The 25,647-nt window shown below is 37.6% G+C and overlaps 1 protein-coding gene across 5 annotated transcripts in view; it reads left to right on the top strand.

Annotated features, from left to right (window-relative positions):
- The window catches only part of FMN1 (formin 1), a 179,480-nt gene that overhangs the window by 40,821 nt on the left and 113,012 nt on the right, over window positions 1-25,647 (top strand). For 3 of the 5 annotated variants that reach the window (XM_051791770.1, XM_051791771.1, XM_051791775.1), the window contains exons 3-4: window positions 3,326-3,501; window positions 15,094-15,211. In XM_051791770.1, coding sequence (XP_051647730.1) covers window positions 3,326-3,501; window positions 15,094-15,211 — 294 coding nt within the window. Of the gene's footprint in view, window positions 1-3,325; window positions 3,502-11,529; window positions 13,025-15,093; window positions 15,212-25,647 lie in introns of those variants that run through there. The other 2 variants (XM_051791773.1, XM_051791774.1) reach the window with 2 other exon arrangements.

Genomic DNA, 25,647 nt, shown 5'->3' with positions numbered 1-25,647 from the left:
GGGACAATAGATAGCAACAGATCTGTATTTGGGCAGTCTTCTTTGTACATGTAATGCTCATAGGAGGCACTCCTAATTGGTATAAACTGTAAAATCTGGAACGCAGTTTGAGTGGCCATTGGACTTATTTGAAGCCTTATTTTTTCAGAGGAGGGAGAAAAAAGATGTCAAATCAGTTCAGCTGGCTAAAAGATAAGCATATGGATTTTAAAAGTTCCAAAATGTAGTCTATAATTGAATGATATATACATTTCTTTGCATATGCATGCATAAAATATATATGACTTTTTTTAAACACACAGTGCGTTGCCAATTTAAAAAAAAATTCTTTTCTGGGTAAGTGTAAGTAGCAGTAAAATCCTTCTGTTGGAACTGACAGAATGGTGAACTTCAGGAAAAAATATGACCAAGCATTTAAGATTTTGCTTAAAATAGAATATTTAGAGAGAGGGTTAAACTTCTCCTTTCGTATTCCACTGTCTGCTGAGGTGGATGGGTCCCTTACCATAGAAGTGGCTGTATGCTAATGGTGTGTGCAGGTGAGGACTGATTCAGGGCAGAATGGGGTCATCAGCTACCCAGATAAATGCATAGATAACAGAACATTAAGTTATAATTGGAATAGAGTGTGAAGCGTGGAGGCTTGGTAACAGACTTGGGAGCAGTCTGCCAACAGCAAAATATGCCATAAATTAATATGATGGTGCATAAAATTAAATTTGGACAAAAACTGAATCTCTGCAGCAGAGGGAGGTACTAATTTTTCTAGAGGCCCAGAAAGCATTTGGCAGACTAACTGTTCTTAGCTGGGTCACAGGTAATTATGGGAAATACCAGCTGCTTCAAGAAGGAATTCTGATTGTGGCCTCTTGCTACAGCTCTGTATCACTTAATGAATCAATGAAAATTATTTCAGTGACCATATTATGGGTAAAATTCACTGCCACAAAGAAATTTTCTCTTTAGGCGTAGCTGCTGTAGAACAGATATCTTGAAAAATATAGATAAAAATTGATCCAAACATACTGCCAACTACAAGCTGTAATTAAGCTTTGAAGTATTGAAGGTAATGCTGAGCAAGATGGGGAACCAGTAATGGGGGATTAGAAAATTAAAATGAATTCCCGAAGAGCATTGCATTAAAAATAGTACTATTTCCTGGGTTTTACTATGTATATTTGCATTTTAATACTGTTTTAATACTACATTGTTTTATGAAAGCATGTATGGTTTTTATAGATTATATTACATTATTCCAATTTTTTGTGATGAAAAATCAGTAGATACAAAATTTGTAGCACTGATACATGACAGAAATCAAGAGAAACACCAAAAGCTGGCACGATAGATTTGCTAGCATGATACAAATAATGTTCAATTACCTTAAAAATGGTGATTTTTACTGTTTCTTCTCCACTTACTTGAAACTTTCTATTTTCCATATGTCATAATCACATAAAGTAGGGTGGCCAGAGATAACAGGGCTAATTGTACAGAGCAATAAAAATGAGGTCAAAATTCAACTGATACATTTTGTTCAGCTTATTATACTTCCAAGCATAGTATTTGCATTTCTGATCTTAAAGTTTTCTAAATATCAGAATGACTTATGTAATGACATATGGGCCAACAAGAAAAATATTTTATGAAATGTGTAGAAATATACAGAAAAGCAATGAGTCAGAAAGTCAGAAAGCAAGTCTCTTTTTAGATTCCTGATCTTAAAGATAGCACATCTGGACTTGAGAATGTCATAAAATGTTCTGTCTTGTGTTTGAGTATCTTGATACTCTTGATTCTTGATACTTGAATATCTTCATATTATACATAGTGCATAATTTCAAAATGTGTAAAAGTATGTGTAATACTCTTTACTCTTTTTGCAGAAATATTGTCTTTTGATAGGATCTCACTTTGAGATTTCATGTGAATAAGCAGATGAGTTTATTCACACAATAATAACTGATTTGTATTTTGAAGTGTTGGCCATCTTACCAGGTGTTCTACATTACTATGCTTACTGATACAGTGTGGCACCTGAATTTTTTGGAGCTGTAAGCTAACAGAAGTTTTGAAAATCAGCCTATATTTAAGCCAACATTCTTACAGCCCTAGTGCTACTTTTTTAACGTGGTCTTTTAAAATTAGGGAAAAAGAAAAAATCCAACCTTTTAAAAATTACAAAATTGTAAGTGCAGTTCATAGAATCATAGAATGGCCCGAGTTGAAAGGAACCATAAAGATCATATAGTTCCAACCCCCACCCCATGGGCAGGGACACCTTTCACTAGATCAGCTGCTCAGAGCTCCTTCCAATCTGACCTTAAATACTTCCAGGGTTGCTTTTATAATGCTGAGCTACAATATGCAGCAGCCAGGAATTATGCTAGTGTCTGAAGTTTCCAGTGAAATGTTCTAGGATGGATGTGTCTGTGTATATGAAAGAGTGTATATGTCCTAGAGAATATAAAAGGAGGTGTATGTTTCCTATATCATATCCTATATCATATCAGACATTACACTTCAGAGAACACACTGACTTCATGGAATTCATTATTCTTCTCATTGTTAAAGTAGAGGCTATCATGCAGAAAAAGGCTTTTTTGGAGGGCACTAATAAACCAGCAATTCTATGAATGAGGGAGAGTGCTGAGTGGTTCTAGTGCATGACATAGAGGAGTATACTCTTGGCTATCAGGTTTTGTTACCTCTCCCACTAAATTCATGTCTGTTTGTAACTAAACAGTTCCAAAACCAGGTTGATACTATGTTTTAAGGTTAATGGAGCAAGGCAAAGTGTTAAGTATCACTTCAGATTGAAAAACTCTGCTTTTTATGCATTTGGTGTAAGGGACTTACATGGATTGGCACAGTGCCCACTAAGGCTGTGTTTAGCCAACGTCAAAAAGTTTGTCTAATCAGTCTGTGTAGTTTTTATACTTCACACCCACCTCTGAAATGCGTGTGTCTAATTAGCACATTCAGAAGGACGAGTAAGAGTTCCTTCGCAGAGCCGTTGAAAACTCAAGCATCTTACACACAGTCTGTGTCTGTGTATGGGGGAAAGACAAGCAGGCCACTTTTTTTTAATGCTACATCTATCCCACAAAATTAAGAACAAAAAGATTTTTTTTCTGAGTGAAAACAAAGTTTCTACCCCATTTATGCCATTCTGGTTTTTTTTAAACAAATAGGAGAACTGTAAATGCAAGTGTTGGTAGCGTGTACCAGAGTTTCAAAAAGATATATAATTTTCTGTATGCAGGGATTATCTGCAGATGCACAGAATTATTTTATTTAATTTCATTTTACTTGGGCCTTCCAGCAGAGTCTGCTTTAAAGGATGACATCACTGAAGGGCTGACTAATTTGGATGTGGCAAACAGAGATGAAGATACTTGGGTTCTGGATTGCAGATTGGGGCACTCCAACTCATTTACTCATTCAAGTGATAAAGAGAAGATCAACAGAAATGTGTTGCATTTGAGCCTGGAACTGAATGTAAGTACGACTCTATTCATGCTATATTGGGTTTCAACAAGCATTTATTATATATAATTACATTTTTGGTATGCATTTATTTCACGTCTGTCTAAAAATTTTGGATGGGATGCAGTTTTCCAGATGGTCTGTGAGTCCATGTATCTTTGTGCAGCTAAGCCTGAAAGCAATACATAAAGAAAACTTTTGGAACTATATAAGTAGATTAAGATACGTGATGTGTCACTTCTAAAATCTCGATAGGTGTTTAGTTTAAATTAGTTGCTTCCTGGGAATGCATTGCAGGAGATAGCAACTAGGAGACAGCAACGGTAAGTACCAGGAAGATTCAGGTCAACAAGCTGTGTGTATCTGTATGTGTGTGTGTGCGTGCATGTGCTTCTGTCCATGTGCACAGCCCAATACCCAGTTTTCGTGCAGCTGAACTGGTACTGGAGTCAGACAGCCCATGCGTTTGACAGGAAAAGTTTCTAAACTTCCTGGGATATAAACCTCTGAGGCTTCAGAAGGCAAAATGAGTTAATTACAATGTGAGACACTTCAACATGGCCCAGCTTAATGTAGCTGGAAATACTTACATGCTCCCAGGGTGAGCAGTAAGCAGCCTACAGATAGACGTGTTTTGGCAGAAGGTTTCAAATTGGGAAAAGGAACAGAATGTAATAGAAGAGGAAAGAAATGTGGAAGGGATTGAAAAGGTTGAAAGGGTTGAAAGATATTGTTTTAAAGACTAGACTACCTAATACAGTTTGTTCAAAGAAACACTAACAAAATTTATGTAACAGTGACATCTATTGGTAGAAATACCAGAACTTAGAAGTACATTTAAAATGCTTTTAATGGTGTTTAAAATCACCATTGCTATTCTCTTGAGCTTGTTATAAAATTGATTTCTTGTCCTAATCTTCTTTTCCTAAAATAATTATTTAGAATACTGTTGTACTACTGTGAAAGTACAGATTTATTTATCCTTGCAGTAAAATGATGACAGTTAACTGGACTGAGAAGAATTGTGATGTAGCTATTATCACTGCTAGAAATATATACTACAACAGTCCATGAGGATACTTTGTCTGCATTTACAGTCCTTGTATAGAGCAGGAGGAGTTACAAATTAAAAGCCATTTAAGAACAACATTTTGAGTCAAGTAAGAGATATCTAAGATTGGTAAGCAGTTTATTTCAATTTTTCTTACTTTTTCTAAAGAGACATTTTATGTCTAAAAATCTAATTCATTACATTATGAAAAATTTAGTAACTTCAGCTTCTTGTAGTTAACAAGAAAGAATATTTATTCCACTATTTTTAAAAAAATCAGAACAAAAGCCTTAATTTCAGTTTAAAAAAGGGTGCTCAGCATGGCCTGATGGATTGTTAGGGACTCACTGAGACACTTTATCCTGCAGCTCACTCCCTGGGACTTTTCTGAAAATCTTTTAGAACAGAACTCTGGGTTGAATTACAGAACCCTTGTATCTCCAAGACGAGTCCATGGGATTGGAGGAGGAGCTGCCAAAAGAATTGTAATGAGAAGACTGCTGCAGTTGCTGCCATCGGAATCTGTTTGGACTGCAGCATTGCTATAAGCAGCCTGTAAGAAAGATAATGGCCAAAAACAGGCTGCATGAGTTGCTGTGGTGAGAGCAACCCCTGGGCGTTCCCTTCCCCTAAAGGGTGGGATGTCACACCCAGATACTGTCTTCCCTATGCAGTCATCACACTGGACAGCAAGACAACTTGGTAAAAAATGTGCCAATATCTAGAGGGCAAATCAGAAGCAAAAATGATGTTTCCAGGAAATAGCATCTGAAATGGACCTATTTATTTACACACAGTTGCACTACACACAGTTGTGTGATCTATGGCCCTTTCCTGCTGTTGGAAGAAAAACTTTAGTCTGACTGTTCAAAAGTTTGGCACTACCATTTTATAATTCAGTTTTATTCATAATAATGACGATGTGAAAAACAAAGCTATTTATTGAATTGTTCTGCTTTCTCTGGATTATGAGTATCCTAACATTAATGTATAATATACTTGTATATTTTAATATATAGATATACCAGTGTTTGCTTATAGAATCCCTTGGGTTGAAAGGGACCTTAAAGATCACCTAGTGCTAACCCCCCTGCCAATCTTTCACTAGACCAGATTGGTCAGAGCTCCATCCAACCTGGCCTTGAACACCTCCAGGGATGGGGCATCCACAGCTTCTCTGGGCAACTTGTTCCAGTGCCTCACCACCTTGCAGCAAAGAATTTCCTCCTAATATCTGATCTAAACCTACTCTTAGTTTCAGTTTGAATTTATTCTCCCTTGCCCTGTCACTACATGCCCTTGTAAATATTATCTCTCCATCTGTCTTGTAGGTTCCCTTCAGATACTGGAAGGCCACAATTAGATTACCCTAAAGCCTTCTCTTTTCCAGGCTGAACAAACCAAATTGTCTCAGCCTTTCCCCATAGGAGAGGTGCTTCATCGCTCTAATCATCTTGGTGGCTTCCTGTGGACTCACTCCAAAAGGTCCATGTCTTTCTTGTGCTGAGGACCCTAGAGCTGGATGCAGTACTCCAGGTGGGGTGTCACACAGGCAGAGGGGAGGAATTCCCTCCTTCAACTTACTGGCCACTCTGCTTTTGATGCAGCCCAGGACATGACTGGCTTTCTGGAAGTGCACGTTGCCGGCTCATGTCCAGCCTCTCATCCACCAGCACCCCGAAGTCCTTCTTGACAGGGCTGCTCTCAATCTGTTCATCCCCCAGGCTGTACTGATACTGGGGGTTGCCCCAATCCAGGGGCAGCACCTTGCACTTGGTCTTATTAAACTGCATGAGATTCCTACAGGCCCAGTTCTCAAGCTCTTTCATTATATTATTGAAAACATTTTTCTATGTTTCTATTCTACTGGAAAAAGGTAGGTAAAGTAGATGAGGGAGAGAGTGAATGAATTCTGCTCTAACAGGAATTTTAAATGCACAGTCTATAGCAGAAGCATGAAAAAATCCTGCATTAGATTTTAAATCTTACACATGGAGAAGATATAGAAATATGGAAGGTAATGAAGCAAAATGGAAATGCAAGTCCGCCCTATTTTTTATATGGCATTTCATCTCAGATAAAGAAATACATAAGTGAGATGTGAAAATTCAGCTAAAATTACTATTAATAGCTAGTAATTACTTAAAAAATTATGGTAAATTAATGTAACTCTGGATTTTATTTTATAAAGTTTTTTGTTTAATGTTTAAACTATTATATCATACTGTAGATGGGGAGCAAAAGGCCTGTTGAAAGGAGATGAAGACAGAGCAACCTAGAAAAGGAAAAAGATTAAAAATTCATCTCCATTCTTTGTTACACTGAGTACCAGTCTTTGTGCCTTAATGCACAAAGATCTTAATTAGTTTACTTACACAGTTTATAGTGATCTTCTGTTCTCTGTCTTTGTTACTTGTAAGTCTACTTGTATAACTAGATCAGCCAATACATCTTCCTACAAGTTCTGCCTCAGAACTACCACTGATTTTTCATATGATGGGTTTTACAGGCTAAATGTTTCATACATTTATTGATACATTATGCACTCCTTCAAAATAGTAAACTGACTTTCTTAATGTCCTTTCTGATTTTATAAGCATATAGGTATTAGTCTTTTTTCAAATTCTTTTAAGTAGTCCATATCTCAATGTCAAGCAGAATTTAGATGAAGATGTTACAAAAGACTTTGCAGTTATACAGACCTCTACACCAAACGTGTCTGGTGTCCATGCATTCTGTTAACATCATGTAATACAGAATTTTGATAAGAATTATCAATCTCTGTTTCTATTGCTATGTCTAAAATTAATTACTTAAATTTAAAGAAATTATGTCAGTAATACCCAGATCCTCCAAACTCAGGAAAATTGCTCACATGAAACTGAGAATAATGATCAGTCAAGGACTTAGAGGTTTTCTTCCATCTTCCATGCCTTTTCTCTCTTAGAGCATTTAAAGAGATACTAAGTATAAAACAAGATAAACAGCAAGAGAGAAAAACAGGAGAGCAGGAGAATATTAAGACCACTATCAATTCTGCACAGTAAATGTTGGGCTGGGGACAGCGCAGAGGGCAGGACTGTGTCAGCTGAGCTTCAGATTGGTTCAAACCACCCAAGCTACAGCCACAACCTGGTGCTTCATGTGGCTCTCCCAAAGCCTGACACAATTGCTGCATACTTGATTCTATTATTATTTTCAATAAATTATGCAAAATTTTCTTGATGTGAGGTTCTTTGTTCTGAAAAAGCAGTAGAAAGATTGTTCAGTTTAGGCACTTTGCTGTTTTGTAGAATGCGTCTTTTTGTCCTGTTCGTGTTTATCTAGTTTGTTACTACAGTCATCTGAAAAGGAAATATGAATAGATATGGGGTCAGGAAGTCTTGAGCCCTGCCATATGACAGTGATAGGAAATTAGATCACCTTATTCTGGCTTAATATGTGTTTTCTTCAAGGCTGGTTTTAAAACCTACTTCACAAGCTCTTAAACACCTTGAGAACAGAACTGGAGTGAGTTGTAGGTGTGACTTCTGTCTGTGATGAAATGTAGGTCAAAAAGGGTGTGGATTATTAAATGTGCTTTAAACTGTAAGGAATGGTTGTCCTTTTGTATAATTAGTGCACTGACTGCCCTGAAAGTTGCTATGACAGGTTTTAAGGGCTTTTCTGAGGCACCAGAGTGTTGTCGGTTTTATGAAGTAAAGAGGCTTGTAACATTATAATAGCTGATTTCTTCTAGAGATTTTGAAGTTGTTCCCTTAGATGCAGTGTTACAGCCTGTTGAGAGAGACTATCCTTATGAGATCCACCCAGCATTAAAACACTTCTGCCAGCAAACTGGCTGTCTCATTTGCACATCACAATATGATGATCCCTTTTTTGTATAAAAATATTAATGGGCACATATTGATGTATGTATTTTACCTAGAAACACTCTTGGGTAAATAACCAATATGCATTTAATTATCAGCTATCCAGTCCCTCAACAGGGGAATGTCCACTGGGCTGATCATCAGAAAGTAAGAAACAAGTCTTTACAAAAGCCTTATTTGAGACTGGGGGTTTATGGACCGTGTGGTGAATTTGAGAGACTGACTGACTTCCAGTTTTTGATCATTTCTCCAGGGGTAGATATCGAGATGAGTTTCTTTGCTCAAAAAGCTTGAAAGTTTCTTCACACTTCCTAGAGTTTACTACAAATATAGGTACATATAAAGCAGTATCATTTTCTGCAGGCTTGTGAGATTACCTCTGGTTTTATAAAGTATTATTTTTACTTCTGGAGTTTTAATTATTCAGTATTATTCCTAGCATCTCAATACATGGTCTAGCCTGACACCCAATGCACCATCCTTTTCCTATTAATTTGGTCCTTGTCTTCTAAATTTTTTTGGGATGTTGTTTAGAAGTAAAGTATGAGATTCCTGTTTTATGTTCACTTTAAAACTAAACTTTTCATATGTCCTATTAAAATCTTGAGTAATTAAATAGTAGCTATGATCAGTAACCTTATATTCATAGGACTGTTACAGCTTGGTGACCCTTGTTTATTACAGAGAAGTGTAAGTTGCTGTTAATATTAACAAATAAATAATTAGATAAATCTGATTAAGTATGTTTAGTTTAAAAGGTACCATGAAGCTGTTCATAATGGTATATTTTTTGTTAGTGACCAACAAAACTGTTTTTGAAAACATGGTTTCATGTTTATCCATCATATGTAGTTAACCAAATCTCAAATAAATACGCACATAAATAAATAAATAAAGAAGACATAACCATAGAAATTATTAGAACAATGACCAACTAGTCCTGTGATTGAACATAAAAATAGATGTAAATTTAAATGTAGGAAACTTTGGTTCAGTGTGATCACTTTGCCCCAGTTATTTTGTCATGAAATGAAATTTAGAATTGCTGTAGCTTTCAGCTTTCCCTTCGAGAAATTTTGTCTTGCTGGAAATCACCAGTGCTGAGGTAGCTTCCTTCCACCTGTTTTTTAAATCCTAGGATTATAAGAGCAGGTTGGTGTAGAGAGTCCTAAAGACTCCGTGTCTCTTTCCTTACGTAGATCTTCTTTTTATGATATTAATCTATATTAAGCCTAGAAAATCAGGGGAGCCATGACCCATCAGTTGCTTCTGACCTTTGCACCTGATGATTAAGCATAGCGGAGATGCAAGTCCGGAGCTCACTACGGGAAATGTCAGGCAGTAGGGCAGAAGACATTGCTCTGTGTTAAATCACAGATAAAGATGGGAATGATTGCAGTGCCCTTTGTCTACAGGTATGCACACAGCCCTGTAATTGAAAAGGTGTCTGTAAGCTTCATCTAAGCCCTTAGTATTACAATATGATTTTCAGGAAACTTTCTTCCTAGGGGAGATACCAGTGAGTTTGCTGTTGACTTTATGATATTTTATAATATATTGAAAAGATAAACAAATGCTTTTTGCGTGGTCTACATTTTTAAATATCAAACTGAAAGTTAAATGTGTTGGGATACTTTGTTGTTGCTTGTTGTCTGTAATAGTCAGCTTTTCAGTAAATGTTTTTGGAAATACACACAGTGATGTGATCTGCAGCTGATTTCCCTGTGAAGGACAACTTTCCCCATGGTGCTTGTTTAAGATTACTCATCACAGCTAAATGGCCAACTGTAGAATGACCCTTTAACTTGGGTGCAGAAAAAAAAAATGGTATCTTTGTATTTCTAAGGTAATTTGACTAAACAAACTTCTTAAAGGCTTGGGAATAAGAAGAATATAAACTCCTGCAGGTTTGCAGTCTCTGTAATTCCAAAAATAAGAAAAATAACAAAAGTGGGGACTTGTGATGGGAACCTGGCCTAAATGTTACTGACTTTCTGAATATCAAAGATGCTTAGAAGCATTTCATACTTTCTTTATATGTACTAGTAAAAATATATATAGTATTCCTTAACAAGTTAATAATGAGTTAGACAGTCTTGAAAATTTCCTTCAAGTGTTTTTGCCCGTATTACCTAAACAAATCTCACACATATAGCAGTACTGTCGCAATATATAGAGAGATGAAAATTATCCCAGAATACGTTAGCAGAGATTGTTCTGGTTTGGAACGATCCGAGGCTGGTGCGGTGCGAATGGACAGCCCGTCCGATTTCCAAACAGTTAACTCGGCCCTCCTGGGCGCGGGCCGTGCTCCCGCCGCCCAGCGCTCCCGGTCCCTGGGTGCGGCCGGAGTCTCTGATAAGTACCTGTGTGCACCTCACTGCAGTAGCTGTGCAGAGCAAGGACAGTGGTAATATGAAACCAGTCTCGTTGGTTTTTGTTCGTGGCCCTGGAGGCTGAAATCTGCATTCCAGATGAAACCTGCAGCAAATCGGAAGAGAGCCTCTTTTTTTCCTGCTTTCCTCGTCTTCAAGGGCGCTCACCCGAGTTGGCTCTGCCCGGCCGGGCACTGGGGGCTCTGAAGAACTTCAGGAGAAGGCATTGGAAACTTCAGATTCGTCACCTCGGGTTTCCATTTGACATATTTTGGTGGTTATGGATTTACAAAAGAAGTTCTTTTTCCGTATGGAAAGACTATGCAAAAGAATCCGTCAGGAGTTTTCTGCTGAAAGCCACTCGGCGCTGGCGCACCGGGACAAGGAAGTAGCGAGCGGCTGCGCGGCGCGGCGCGGCCCGGCGGGGCGGCTGCTGTAGCCGACGGGCGCTGCGGGCTCGGCGCGTCGGGAGCCGGGGGCGCGCAGCCCGTCGGGGCGAGAAGCCCCGCGGGGACCGTTGGCCGAGGTTTCAGCTGAGACTGGCGCTGGGACAAACCCCTTTTTGCGAGAGAACAGGTTCCAGGCGCTGCCGAGAACTTTTTTTTTACGGTGGGTCTCTTTGCTGGTCCCGCGGTAGAGTTCGGAACACCGACGGCCGCGGCCGGAAGGAGCGGCGGGGCGGCCGGGGCGGCCCGGCCGCGGGGGCGGGCGGCTTGCGCGGGCCGGGCCGGGCCGGGCCGGGCCGCCTGTTGCAGCCAGTCCCACCGGCTGCCTGAATGCGCGTAGTGAGGGTTCAGCAGTCAGCAGCACTGCTAGAAGCGAACCTATTCTGCGCTTCACGCAGCATGGAAGAAGATAATGGCGTGCCCGATTGTAGCGAGCTTTTACACATGAAGAGTACAGCAGAAACTGAACTTGACCCTTTCACCACATTTTCTGTAAAAACACTGTTTGGATTTACAACAAAGTTTGAATCTACAGGTTCCAAAGAAGAAACAGTGCTTAAAGCATTTCAGCCTTTGCACAGCAATATAAACACTCATGCTAACACCTGGCATGAGAGGAATGATAATGGTTGTAATGACGACTCAGAAAATCAGCAGAGCATGAATAGTACCAGTGGCCGAGCTGACCCAATGTCTAGCAGGCAAGCAGGCCTGGAGCTGGAGTTAGCTGACCAAAACGAATTACTTCTTCAGCATTTAAGGTTTGTACAGACTTCTTTGTCTGAATCGGACAATGATGACAAGGATGCTATTCTCGTACAAGGTACTTTGGTTCATACAACAAGTGACACAGAATCGGACACAGAGAGTAAAGACCTAAACACGGATGAAAACAATACAAGCAAATATGGGCGAAATAATGCTGCTTTGTCTGCTGCGGCTTTGGACAGTAGCAGTCAAAATAAGGAAGATTCAGAATCAGAAGAGCACAGCAACAGTGATGACGCTGTGGATGCAGATGACATTGAGTTATATCCACAATTTTCTAAGCAGCTCCCGAACGAGCTGGATAGTATTTTAGAGCATGACTCCAATGGAAAAGACAAAATGTTAATGGATGAGCAATTCAGTTGCTTACTTGCTACAGGGGAATGCCCTCAAGAACTTTCAGATGAAGAACAAAGACCTTCAGTTGATAATATATCACTCCAAAAACCAGCACTGGCTGAAAAGACTTTCCAGCTGCCTGCCTTCTTTAGTGGACTACGTGTGAGGAAAAAGGGACTAACCACGGAAGATGTGGAAACTGTTACAGAAATAAAACCAAGGGAGAATGATTTAGCTCTGCTTAAATTACGACAGCCTGTTAAGAAATCCAGTATTGCATCAGGTTTGACCATTAAAAAAAAATCATCTGAACCTAAAGCAAATCCGACTTTCCTGGAACAGCTCTCGCACTTGTTAAACATAGATGTCTCCAAGAATGAAGGTAGAACTGAGGACTCTGGTGAGGCATCTGGGGAGACCGAGGACAGCGATGAAGCTCAAGAGAACAAAGCCTCCAGCAAAAGAGAACCACGATTTCCCTCTGAGGAGATAAAATCAAGCCCTGCTGAATCTGCACTGGATGTCTTTAAAGCTTTATTCACACGGCCTCCCAAGAAAGAAACAACTGCAGATACTTCAGAGCTGGAAGCCATAAAACGCAAAATGAGAAATGAAAAAGAGTCCTTGAAAGCTGTATTTGAAAGGTCAAAATCAAAACCTGGGGATGGACCGTCAGACAAATCTGTAGGTTGAATTGTTTTTCCTCCTTAGATCTGGAAGTAGAAGTATAAAAAAATAATGTCTTGTTTAAGTATTATTGGTGGAGATGTCAGGATTGCCCTCTTCTTTTGGCAGTCTCAGATTTTGAATTCCCAGCCGAGGAAATCTTGGGGCTAATTTGTCAAAGGTTTTGATGATCTACAGTTGTAGCAGAATTCGGCTGCAGCTGACAGTGACAGTTAAAGCCTTTCAGTTAGAAGTGAGAACTTAAAGATCAGTTTCTGATTTTAAAAAGTCTCTACGTAACAGTTCCCTAGATGTTAAGTATGGCTTTAAATTGGTTTGGTGCTGCAGATATTTACTGTAGTATTATTTAATAGTTTCTCAGTTCACTCAGTTTTCTTTCATTTAGTTTTTTAATTTTAAAAGTAATTCTTCATTTTACCTGTAGAAATAATTTTATGATAAGAGCTGATACAAGAGGTTGTCAGTGATTTGCAGCTCAGTTTGTTCAAGACATAGAATATGAAGTGGTTTTTTTTCTTGTTTACCTGCAAATACCTGGCTTTGCAAATATTGATAAGAATTTAACGTTATCCAAGTTTAATTTAGTGATTTCAATTCAGCAACTCAAGTTATGGATTAATATAAACATTTACAAGGTTAATGTTCTTAGGCATATGGAGATGTAGTTAGTATATTATTAAGAAATGAAAAAAATCTATGCTAAGTTTTCATACAGTCATAAATGAATTTGAATGTGATTTGAACTCTTTAATTAAATGAGTAGCCCTTGGATTGGCATTCCCCTAACCCAAAATTCTTACAGCTACATCTTTGGCAAATGTAATCAGCCGAGTAGACTGTTGTTGGTGAAGCGGGAATTACCTGAATGATTGAATTTGCAGGATTGTACCCTAAACCTGAAGCTCCTTAAGTTTAAATGCGGTGTTGGTTGTACTATCTTTTAAAATTTTTATTCTTACATAAAATTAAAAACATTTAAAAAATCTTGACTGACACTTGAGTAGACTGATAATACCAGTTTGTAGTAAATTACCTATGGGGAGTAGAAAAGAGGTACTCATTGGCTGTGGCATGTACAGCAATTGCAGTCTGAGTGTGCCCTTCCCACTCCTGACTTGCTTCTTCCTGCTTACACCAGTCCCTGTGCTGTGCTGGCGTCAGCGTTTGTGTGGCTCACAGCAAACCTATTTGGGAAGCTGTCATTGCACACACTGAGGGAAGAGGCACAGGAGTCAGCAGGAGTGGCTTTTATAAGTGTCTTCTTAATGTCCAGCCTAGTGCAAATATGTATTTTCTCAGGGCAAAGCCAGAGTCAAAGGATCTTGCCTTTCCTTTTCCTTACTCATGTGGGCCGTTTAAGGGGCCACTTCTGTACAGGGTTTCACTGTTGCTGCAGTTGTGTCTATGCAATTACTCCAAGTAACATGTTGTAAATCTGGTAACAGAAATGTTGGAGATGTAAAAAAACCCCACGAAACGTAAACCTGTAAAAGAACGCTTGTTTAGTGTGTTGTTCCCTTCCCCCCTTCTCCTTCCCCCCAAATTAAGGACTTATTTTAGCATTCCAGTTGACAGTGCAGTTCCATTAACAGCTGCAGGAGCACTTTGATGTGGCAATATTACCTGGTATGTGGACTGAGCACTCTGCTGGGGGTGGGGCAGGAATTTCATAAACTAACTCTGGTTTCAGAAAATTATATTGTCAGATTACGTCTCAGGTGAATTGCACTAATGTTTGCTTCTAAGAGGAGCACAAATGGGTCTTTTCATTCTGGAATAAAGATACAGGAAAAAACCCTAGTATTCTTCACCACCTGTGTGGTTTGCCAAAGGATAGACAGCTCTCCACAGTGATGCGAACAGTTCCAACGTATCCTTGTATGTCACATGCATTGTTATTTTCCTCCTCAAAATTATCCCTTCCAACCAACTGAGCACTGTTTCAATTAGTAGAATGAGACAAATAACCATTCTGGAGTACGTGTGTAGAGCTGAGCATGGAAGTTGCTGTTTTGGAATCAATTGATATTGCAGACTTTAATTTTTTTCTTGCGTAATTTTAACAGCCTGACCTGAGTCCCTCAGAGCAAGATGACAAGACTCCAGGGAGACTCCAGACTGTCTGGCCACCACCAAAAGCAAAGCACGAAGAAGTAAAAGTAGGATTAAAGTACACAGAAGCAGGTAAAACAAAGAGGTGAAGCATCTGCAGAAATTAGTTTCTGACATTTTTAATCTTGTTTAATACAGAGATGGTGATAAGTCACAGTATTTTCTTATCTGGAAAAACAGACCTTATGTTTTGGATATGTGGCTTGCTGCTAATTTTTAAGCATCTGATTTTTAAATGTAAATGTCTAAATCTCTGTTGAAATCTACATACTTGCCTGTACAAATTCATGAGGAAAGAAGTGGTTTTTTTGATAAATTAGGTTATCCATTTCCTGTGGGATTTTGTTCAAGCACCAACAGATTAGTGCATGCATGGAAACATGACTGCCTTTTCCAATGCCTTAGAACTGCTGAACTGTGGTCTGGCTGCCATGTTTTCTTCAGGTACTGTCCATAATGAAAACAATAAATACCATTGTTGCAACGTGTGCGTGAACAGATCACTTTTATAGCTAGTCACGTATATTGTCCTATAGAAATGTATGAAAGGGTATGTGTGAAGTGCAATGCTAATTATCAGGTAAGCTTTCCACAGAAAAATATTTACTGGTTTTTATGTTATTTAGATGCTTGCATAACATATTTAGAAGGCAGAAAGTGATTATTTTAGCCACCACAACTGTTTCCAATTTACATTCTTAAATATAAATCAGGAAGTTCTTGTTATTCAGAAATTAGCTGTAAACTGTGGAATTGTCTGAAATATTAAAATGAAAGACAAGAGACCGTCTGTTCTTCATGTGCCTGGAGACTTTAGAAAATACTACCTAGGAAGGATTAAGTGGGATTAAAAAAAACCCTTTTATATACTACTTTGCTGTGAGAAATTGTACAGGGTAATGTTGTATGATTCTTTCCAATTCCTTCTGACCTTGTGTATGAGAAACTGTACTCCTATTTGCTCTGCTGCCTTGTTTGTTTAGTCTTTCTCCCTCTTCCTTCAGTTTTCTTTGCCTTAATCTTCCTCTTTTTGTAAAGTGGGCATAATACTGGAAATGTAAAAGTTGTTGGAAGATTGAGAAAACTTGGTTTTAACAAGAACAACATGGTTCTAATATAGACAGAATTGAATTTACAGTGCATCTGATTGGTCTGAAGTGTGGGAGTCTATCACTTAGATGACTAGGACAGGTATTCAGCTGTTGACAAGGAGCATTACAGGCTGTTCATGTTACTCTTAGATTCTTATTATAGGCTATATACTTGCTGTATTTAATTTTACCCAAATAAATATTTTTCCTCTTAATTACTGTAATCTTCTGTGGCAAAAACATACACTTAAAGAAAGAAAGAAAAAAACCCTGAATTAACAAAAGCTCCAGATTCTACTAGTAGAGAAATTAGGTCATGCTTTCTTGAAATATAAATAGGAAGGATAGGCTGGCTTAGAGCCCATGTAAATTGTTACTCTTGTTAACTGTGATATTTTGGGTGGCAGTGTCATCAACATGTTGATGGTTTGTTTGCTAAGTCAAATTTTTATAGACCAGATTCTGCAGTTCATTAGTTGCTCCAGCGTCTGGCAGATGGATTTGAATGAAAACAAACCGCTGGTGATTCAGCTGGGAGGAGACATGCTTTTAAAGAAAATAGACAAAGACTATGTTTGCAACGTATGTTAAGAGTGCAGTGAAGTTATAGGTTACCTCAGAGATTAGCAGGTGTGCTTCTTTCAGCTATTCGTGGATTCCCAGAAAGCAGTTGCGGCAGCGAGGACACTGCAAGCAGTTGGAAGTTGCGCGTGAAGGATCAGTTACATTGGCCTTTCTGAGTGGTTAGGTGACTGTTTTAAAGCACTGTAAAAACTGCAAGTAAAGAAAGGTGCTGGTTGTGAGTAGTGAACAGGTTTTGTATTCAATGTTGGTTTTATTGCTGGGGGTTTGTGGCGTTTTTCTGGTGAATATGAAAATGGCAATGCAGCAAAATTTCTGAATTCAGTGTCTTCTTTCTGACAGCAGTTGGTACCTTTGAAGTGCATGTGTATAGTGGCATTTCCCTTCATGGCCCTTCCCATCCAGACACCAGTACTTTAGGAACTTCTTGACCCCTGAAGCGGACTTCTTAAAACTATGCAATAACGCAGCATTAAACTGACTGGTCTCAAACAGAAACCTTATTTCTTACCTCAGTGTCTTGTCTGGACAACTAAGATAAAATGAAAAGTTCTTGATCTCAGAAGAGAGTTCAAAAATTGTGTGTGGCAGGGATGTTTGTGATTCTAGTCTTTCTCCACTGATATTTCTGAATAGATGAATATCTGTAACATAAAAAATACCAAATTGGCTTCTTTTAACTTTCAGTCAACTCTGTATGTTACTGTTTTCATTTCTGTGGTTAAGAGTTTAATCTGCTGAAACAATAGGAATTTATATAAAAACAATAATAAGAGGATGAATTATTAGGTAAGTATTCATTTAGCACAGCTTTATTTTAGGCTTAGACAAAATATATGTCACAAATGTGATCACATCCAAGGATAAATCTGTTAATTTGTCTTTGTACTTCTAATAGGGTACAAGAATATGTACATATTTTATGAGGTAGCATAGATTTTTTTTTTCATTTGTCACAATAAAATAGGATTTAAGTAAGACTGAAAACTTGAAAGTTGGAATACTGTAATCTTTTTTGCAATTCTACATTGTGTCTTTGATTTGCTTCCTTCATCACCATGCACTATGACCACTATGGCAGGAAGGTAGGGATATTGAGGGAAAGGATTCCTGGCTTTTTGATCTTTTCTCACCTCCTTACCGTGTTTTTCCTCACTGTTCTTGTTGCCTAGTGGAAGCAAGAAATTCAGGCTTAATTTGGCCTACGCAGCAGACATAACAATGATTCATAGCAGCTTGGAGGAGTAGCTGACTCCCTCCTGAGGCTCGTAGTCTACCTTGATGTGTGGGAAACAAACTGAAAAGCAAATGGACATAGCAAGGAACAAGTGTGTGGGATAGCAAGGAACAAGTGTGTGGGGCTAACTAGGCCTGTTAGGAATATTAGAAGTGAAAGAAATTCATGAACAAATACAACTCTGCAACAGGTTTTTTCATGCATTTGATAAAACCTTGTGTAGTCATAGTTTTGTCACCTTCAACACCCGAATCCTGGGTTGTAAGTTTTGAATTAAAAGGATGATGTTACAGTATTTTGGTTTATCTTATGTTTTCTTAATCCTTTAATTCCTCTGTTTCCATAGAGCATAGACTGTGTTGTCAGCTGGCTCTCTAATTAAGACAAACTGCTTACATGGTTCTTTAGAGAAACTGGAACTTGTTTGAAGTATGTCTAAAATAGCTGAAGTCCAGAAAGTCTGTAGTATATTTATATCCTGGAAGACTGAAAAAAAGGTTATTTTAATATATAGTTTTTCCATGAAAATCCATGTAATCCAAGACATCTCTCTGCATATTTTTCTGGTCGTAAAGTTTTGTTCATCCGCCTTCATTAAAAGTTGTTTTTTTTTTTCCTCCATAATTCTTAGAGAGATTTCTCTAATTTTAAAGCATTAAATCTGACAGAAGGGTAGATGTGTCAGTTCTTACATATGGTGAAAATATCAAGCCAGGTAGAGGAGGCAAATTCATGTCTATACTGAGCAAACTCATCTGCAATACTACATCACATGGAATCCATGTATATCTCAGCTGCTGTGTACACCCAGGTCAGCACTTGCTGACTCCCATGTCCAAGGAAAGGAATTTAGACATGGGTTCTGCTGCTCGTAAAACTACTTATGTTTGAAGAACTGTCTCCACATTAAGGTGGTGTACATATACAGATTCTGTGATTCCTATTAAAAATGCGTTTTTAGCCATCAGCATCAAACTAGTCCTCTTATATAAATAGAGAGTTTAGTCCTTTGCTTAGCAAAACAGAAGTGTAAAAAGTAATAAGAGAGAGAAAAGTATTTGACATTCCTCCTGGAGAAAATGTTTTTTTAAAAAGCCACTTGAAACATTAATTCCTTTAGTGTTTTTTTTCTACTACATGTTTTCTTGTTAATTCGTATGTCTGTATTTAACATTTAAAAACCTCTTTCTCTCACAGTCTGTATGTTCATCATCCTTAAATCTGCAGTGAGGTAATGGTGCCACAATGTCTATTACAGTCTGTGATGAAGTAAGCACAATTTTCAATTAATTTAAAAAAAATAAGAAAATCAGGAGGTGACTGAGAAAGCTCTTATTAAACAAAAAATGGCCAGGTAAATGGTGAATGAAATACAAAATAGTGGCAGAAGTTTATAGCTAAGTCTCAAATATATTAAATCCTTGGCTCCCTGTGCTCTTCATTCACAGCAAGAAAATCACTTTATGGTCATGATGTAAATGCAGGGAACAACCAGCTAATGTGAAAGAGAGGCATAATGGTCAGAACAAAGAGATGAAAGATACCAACATGATTTATCTTTCTTAACTAAACTTCCTTTGTGGCCTTGAACAGTTTGTGTTTGTCTCTAAAGATTAAAAAAAAAATTAGTAATTTATTTGATTTCATTGTGGTATTTGGGGTTTAGTTCCGGGATTCTACTATAAATTTTATTGTAATGAATGAGATAAAGTAGGGCTACAGCAAGCAGGGTATTATGCTTTGGTTGAAGATAGTGTTTTTACAATTTAATGGTGAGTGATCAATTTGATGTGATCTCAAAGTGCAGGTGAGCTGCATAAAGGTGTTGTAAATTATTTTACTGCCTATATTGTGTAGCATGACAGGTGTATTTGGCCATGTTATGTCAATGTTTCATATTCTGACAGATGCATCATCATGTTTTTGAGACGTTGAGGTTTTTATGACAAGCCAGACTGTTGTAGCCATACTATATTCCTCTGGAGTAACAATGACATTTGCTCTCCTTCTTTGTGCTAGCTAAAGCTGTAACTTTATGTATTTAGAAGGTATTGGGTATAGTGCTGCTTGGAAATCTCTACAGTCTCACACAAATGAGCTGTACACTGCATTACAGTACCTGTGCTGATCACTGCAGTAGCTGCTGTTCCAGATATCTTGCAGCACTGTCTGCTAAGATGTACTTTGAAAATATATAAAAAAAAACCAACTCAAAACCAAGCAAGCAACAAAAGTTGCCTTTGCTTTTCTTTCCCCACCTCTGCTGACATCGACATTCATACTGTGCCTCTTGAGACAGGAACAAAAAGATAGGCACCTGTTGATGAAGATTGCTGTTAAGATGCTCGTGTTCCATTTTCAGTCCTTTTGCTACTTTCTAGAATGACTTCAGGAAAGTTTTGAGACATTTTTTACAGTATACAAAATCATTCTGGATGCCTATATGTGTGTAGCCATAGATACCAGCGAGCTTAAGGATTCACATACAGAACAGCTTTGGTCCACTCAAAGTAGCAACTTCATTCTAAGGTTAATTTTTTTCCTTATGAGAAGATTAATCTGTTACCTGAATATGAGGAGGGCAAGTTCTGTGAATTATTTCTTTTACTGTGGTTTTTATTTTGAAATGTAGACCCCACTATGGACGTGACCAATCTGATGTTGAAAAGGCCCAAAACAGTCAGAGGGTTTTACAAGATGATTCCTGTTATATAATTGAAACACAGTGAAAGAGCAATTGTGTACAGCACAAGAAGAATGACTTTGTATTTTATTTCCATGGTTCTATTTCAAAATATATGAGGCCCTTTGTGTAACAGAGATGCCTCTGAGTTTTACTGAATTCCCTTTCCTGTTCTCCAGTCTTGCTGTTCATGTGTTCTGAAGTACTGTTTGGCCCAGCATTTGAACATGAGAGATTTAGATACTATTCTAAATGAAACCCTGGATCTGAACACGCTAATGCTTTCTAAAAATTTGCACCTGCGTTTTTGACTGCCTTTTGGGTTTCTTTTTAGATAAATTCAATATCAGCCCTGCCAAGATTGCCCCCTCTGCTACAGCACAGACGTGTACTCTTATCTGTAAAAAAACAAACTCAATTTATTGTGCATTTCTTAGTTTTACATATGTCTGTGTTTTAAGTGTGATAGCAGTTCTAAACTTGAGAATTGCTGAGACTATATGGGGGAACCGGTGTGTCTCTGTGTGTGGATCTGTATTGTGCTTTCATTCACTCACATGCCCACCCCCATATGACTGAATATGCACGTATACTGTGTGTATGGTATACATGGACTCACAATGTATACTTACTATATATAGTATATAGTGATTGCGAAGGTGTTACAGTTCTAGAATAATAAGTACTTTGTATTTTAAATTTGTGCTTAATTAAGTCAGTAGAGTCTGTAATTCATCAAAGAAATTCTGTAATTAATCTGTTCCTCATGTTTCCTAATAAGGTGTTATTTGTTTACCATATTGCATTGGAGAATGTAATCGTGTAATAGATCAGATTTGTAAATACAAAGTAGGATGTTTATTGAGAAAGAATCAATGTTGACTGTCCGCGGCAGCAGTACCTCTGATGTGGCCTTCCTGGGAGGGTGAAAATGGCAACTGAATCTATTAGTTTCTACTGTCAGGTAAATGAACTGTAACTGTAACCTCTCACAGCTGAGGAATGGTCAAATAGATAAGTTACTCAGGTGATTGCTTCTGAATAGTGCTTCATACTTCTTTGTTGTCAGAAAGAGGAGTAACTGTTTTCTTCATTTCCATAACAGAGAATCAAGGGTGTTGGTTTTTCTGTAGGAAGCTGGTTTTCTGTGCATATAGTTCTGTTATTTTCAGGGAATTCAGTGAGTGTGGTGAAGAAAGTTCATTTCGTTTAGTAAGTTTACTCTAATATCCTCTGTATTATCTTAGCATCCAGACGGTATTTAGATACTGGACTATTGGCTTGTTTAGGGCTGTTTATTCTCCACAAGTCCCTCTCCATCTGTTTCCCTTCCTCACGTCTACCATATTTTCATTGTACCAGAATCTTAAAGGTGCTGAAAATATTTGAAATTTTAGGTTTGGAGGGTTCTTCCTTCTCTTAAAAGTAAAACAAAAACCAAACAAACAAGAACCCCCCCCTCCCCAAAATTGAAGATGTCTGCTCATTTCCCAGTCTACAGAATTGACATCCTTACATATGATGAATTATGGGGCTGTAAAAGAAAAGAGTTCAGGTTCAGTGGGAAGTAAAGAAAGGAGGACAGATAGGAGTAGATGGAGTGGAGTGGGGGAATAAGGATTAGAATCATATATTAAAACTACATGCAGTACTGTTTTAGCCAATCCCCTATCCCTAAAAAGTAGGTAATTCTGTGAATTTCTTCGAGCATAAATAAATTTTATTTTACTACTTATAAAAGGATTTTTAAATGCAGATATGCTTTATAAAGACCATTCCAGGAATGAACAAATTACATGTTTTAAAAGTTGCTCATGTCTATGTTTATTGGAAGAAAATTTGCTGCTGTTTATGACTGCAGCATGAAAAAGCCTGGAAGGTCCAATCAATGCATCTAAATAAAAAGTAATAAAGAAGATGTAGCTGTGGTGAGTAGATTCCTTTCTGACACCTGGTGGTTAAAGATGAGAACGACATGGGGAAATAATGGAGGAGGAAACAAAGACTTACAGGAAAAGAGAATATTGAAAATGATGGGACCAAGGGTTACCATACTGGAAGAAAACATTAAGGAACTCTCACTATTATGAAATTTAATGAATCGGCTCAATTATAAGTTTATGATTTCCTTTATGCTACAGGGTGAGGTACATCTCAAGAGAGGTAGATTGCACTCAAGTTTTCCAGCTTTTGTTCTCTAATTACTTTTAAATTGTCTTAACATTATTTTGCATGTTTCCACATACCGACTTTAATATATAAGGCTTTTTACAAAAATGAGGTCCTGACCAGAAGTGGCTATATAGGTCATTTAACTTCAAAGCTTCTGCTTTCTACTTGAAGTTTTGAGGTCATGGCAGAGAAGGTTACTAAATTGCTTATGTAAAGTTTGAGGAGTAACCCATCTATTTGAAGTGTAAGTTATGGAGATTTCTGTGGGAAAGGTTTTCATATAAGATTTTATTTAAAATTATTCAAGTAGTTAAGTTGTTTTATTACCAGAGAAGAAAAGGAAATTCTTGCACAGCACAGTTTTGAGCACAACTAGAATAATACTGCATAATATTTGAATGTGTATACTTGCTTTTCACAACAGTTTTGAAAATGAAAATTTCCATTCAAAACATTGTGACCCTCTACATTCAGTATTCCCAGGGATGTAGCTTGAATTTTTTCGGGTCACCAGATTTACCAGTGAATGTTTGTACCTTTTCTTTTAGAAAGGGTCATGAACAGTGCAGCTTGCTCAATATGACAGCAAAGATTTTCATGAGCATGTATTGTGTCTGTTTATAAACATTGTTGCTGCTCTGTTTTCAGACAAATTCTGTGTGATGATAAAACTGAACATATATTCAGCATTTCCATAAATTACATAGGTTGTCCAAGACATCAGCATTTTGTTTCATGTTTGATTTTCTATGCATTAATGAAAAACGTGCATGCTGTAGTGTTATTTTGTTTGCAAAATAGCAAAGCATACCTCATACTTTATTTATCATTAAGAATATTTTATATGTTTTATATCTACCACGTGGTGGCATTTGTCATCTGTCATATATGTGAGCAATGTCTTTCACTGTTATTGTACAGTTTGTAACTTTTTTTTAAAAAATGCATGTTTTGGAAACAAAAAGCAAAACAGGGAATTCTTGGAAGTGTTCCTACCCCAAGCTTCTGTCTTCTAATCAGATTGTGTGGAATGAATCTCTCAGAAGAGTCTAAGCTTTCTGATCTGCTTTGGTCTCCTTGCCTTAACAAATAGCATGAGAATACAGTAATGAGTAAACATGGTTGTTATTTCCAATTGAAAATCTTGAGGAATGAACAAAATAAATTTTTTCATCATTCTGCAGTGTGTAATATGCAATTCTGTGTATATGTCAAGCTGAGAGCTTTAAAGAAATATTTGCAAGTTTGTTTTCGTAGTATTACTGCATGTGGCCCAAGGAATGTCCATGGGCTTTTTTACATGGTAGGAATTTTTTTAAGTACTTGCTATTTGATTTTGATTTGGTTTGATAGACAGTGCTAATGTCTAGCAGCACTTCAGAAATTAGGCAGTTCACAAGCAGTTGATAATTTTTTGCAAGACAAAATTATGTAAGCAGGAGCTGAAAATAGCGACTGAGTTATATGTTTGTAGTAATGAATAAAAAGCATGCGGTCCGCCAGGCTCCCTCCTAGCATATGTAATTCAGGACTGTAAAATATACATTCCCTATGTGAAGCTTAAATACAATCTTACTTATGCTTTTGTCTCTAGCTCACCTAAACGTTTACAAGGAGGGACCACCAGGTGGGTGGAACAGTGTATGTACAATGTTGTCCATCTGTATCTAGTCTTTGGTCTCTTTTGTTGCCATGAAGGTAGTATTTACTTTTCCTTGGTGGAGTAGAAATGGTAAGTGCAGAGTCTGCTATACATGTTTAGTTCATTGTTTAGAACTAAAAATTTGATAAAAACTACAGAAGTTCCATAATACATCAGGAACTGTTTTAAGAATTCTAGCTTATGTTACTTCAGTTTCAGTGTCTGCCATCCCACTAAAGTGAGTGGAATTTAGGTTGACTTTCAGATCCATTTCACAGTGCTGAGTGTAAAATTTTACAAAGTTAAGATTTGAAGTCTGATTAGAAGAAGATCACAATTGAGAACTGGTGTATTACTTTCTCTTCCTCTTTTTCCCCCGCTCATTTATCTTGTCTACCTGGAGCAGACTCCAGGTAGATGTAACCAATTTTAGAGCTAATCTAATTTGCCTAATAATTAGACTTGTTATAATCTGGCAGTGTTTATTCTGAAAATCTTTGAAGCAAAGACCATAGTGAAAATTGAGCTAGTGAAGTTCTTTCTGAGTGGGTGGGCTGTGGTCCTTCATTCTGAGGTGTATGCTACATACAACTGAGGTAAATTGCTGAATTTAAGGAAAAAAACAAGGTGAAGCAAATTAATAAATGATGAGAAATATTGTGGCAATATAGTTTTATTGATTTGAATAAACATTGAATATAAATAGCAGGAACAGAAGCTCTTTGTACGAGAAATAAATTTGCACTGTTTAGTAGTGTAATACTAGTCAGTTTGAAAGAATTAAATTGATGATAGCTTTTTACTTTTCCATAACTCTGATGTAGTTGGTCATACACTGATCCTTATTCAAAACAGGAGCACATTTAAGACTGCCAAAAAATACAGTAAAATCTCACTAAAAACCGCGGGAGGGCTAATTAGATAGTAACTGATAATGCCATTAGTAATCATAAAATCACAGAATGTTAAGGGGTTGGAATGGACCTTAAAGATCATCCAGTCCCAATCCCCCCTACCATGGGCAGGGACACCTCCCAGTAATGAATCAGTACAGATGTCTTTTGAAGGAAAAGGAGATTTAATTGAGCTTTAAGAAAAAGC

This window comes from Manacus candei, unplaced genomic scaffold (assembly GCF_025592945.1).
Source record: "Manacus candei isolate 608988 ecotype Guabito, Panama unplaced genomic scaffold, ASM2559294v1 h1tg000033l, whole genome shotgun sequence".
NCBI classification, from domain to species: Eukaryota; Metazoa; Chordata; class Aves; order Passeriformes; family Pipridae; genus Manacus; species Manacus candei.
The sequence above is the reverse complement of the archived record's forward strand: the minus strand, read 5'-3'. Positions and strand labels throughout refer to the sequence as shown.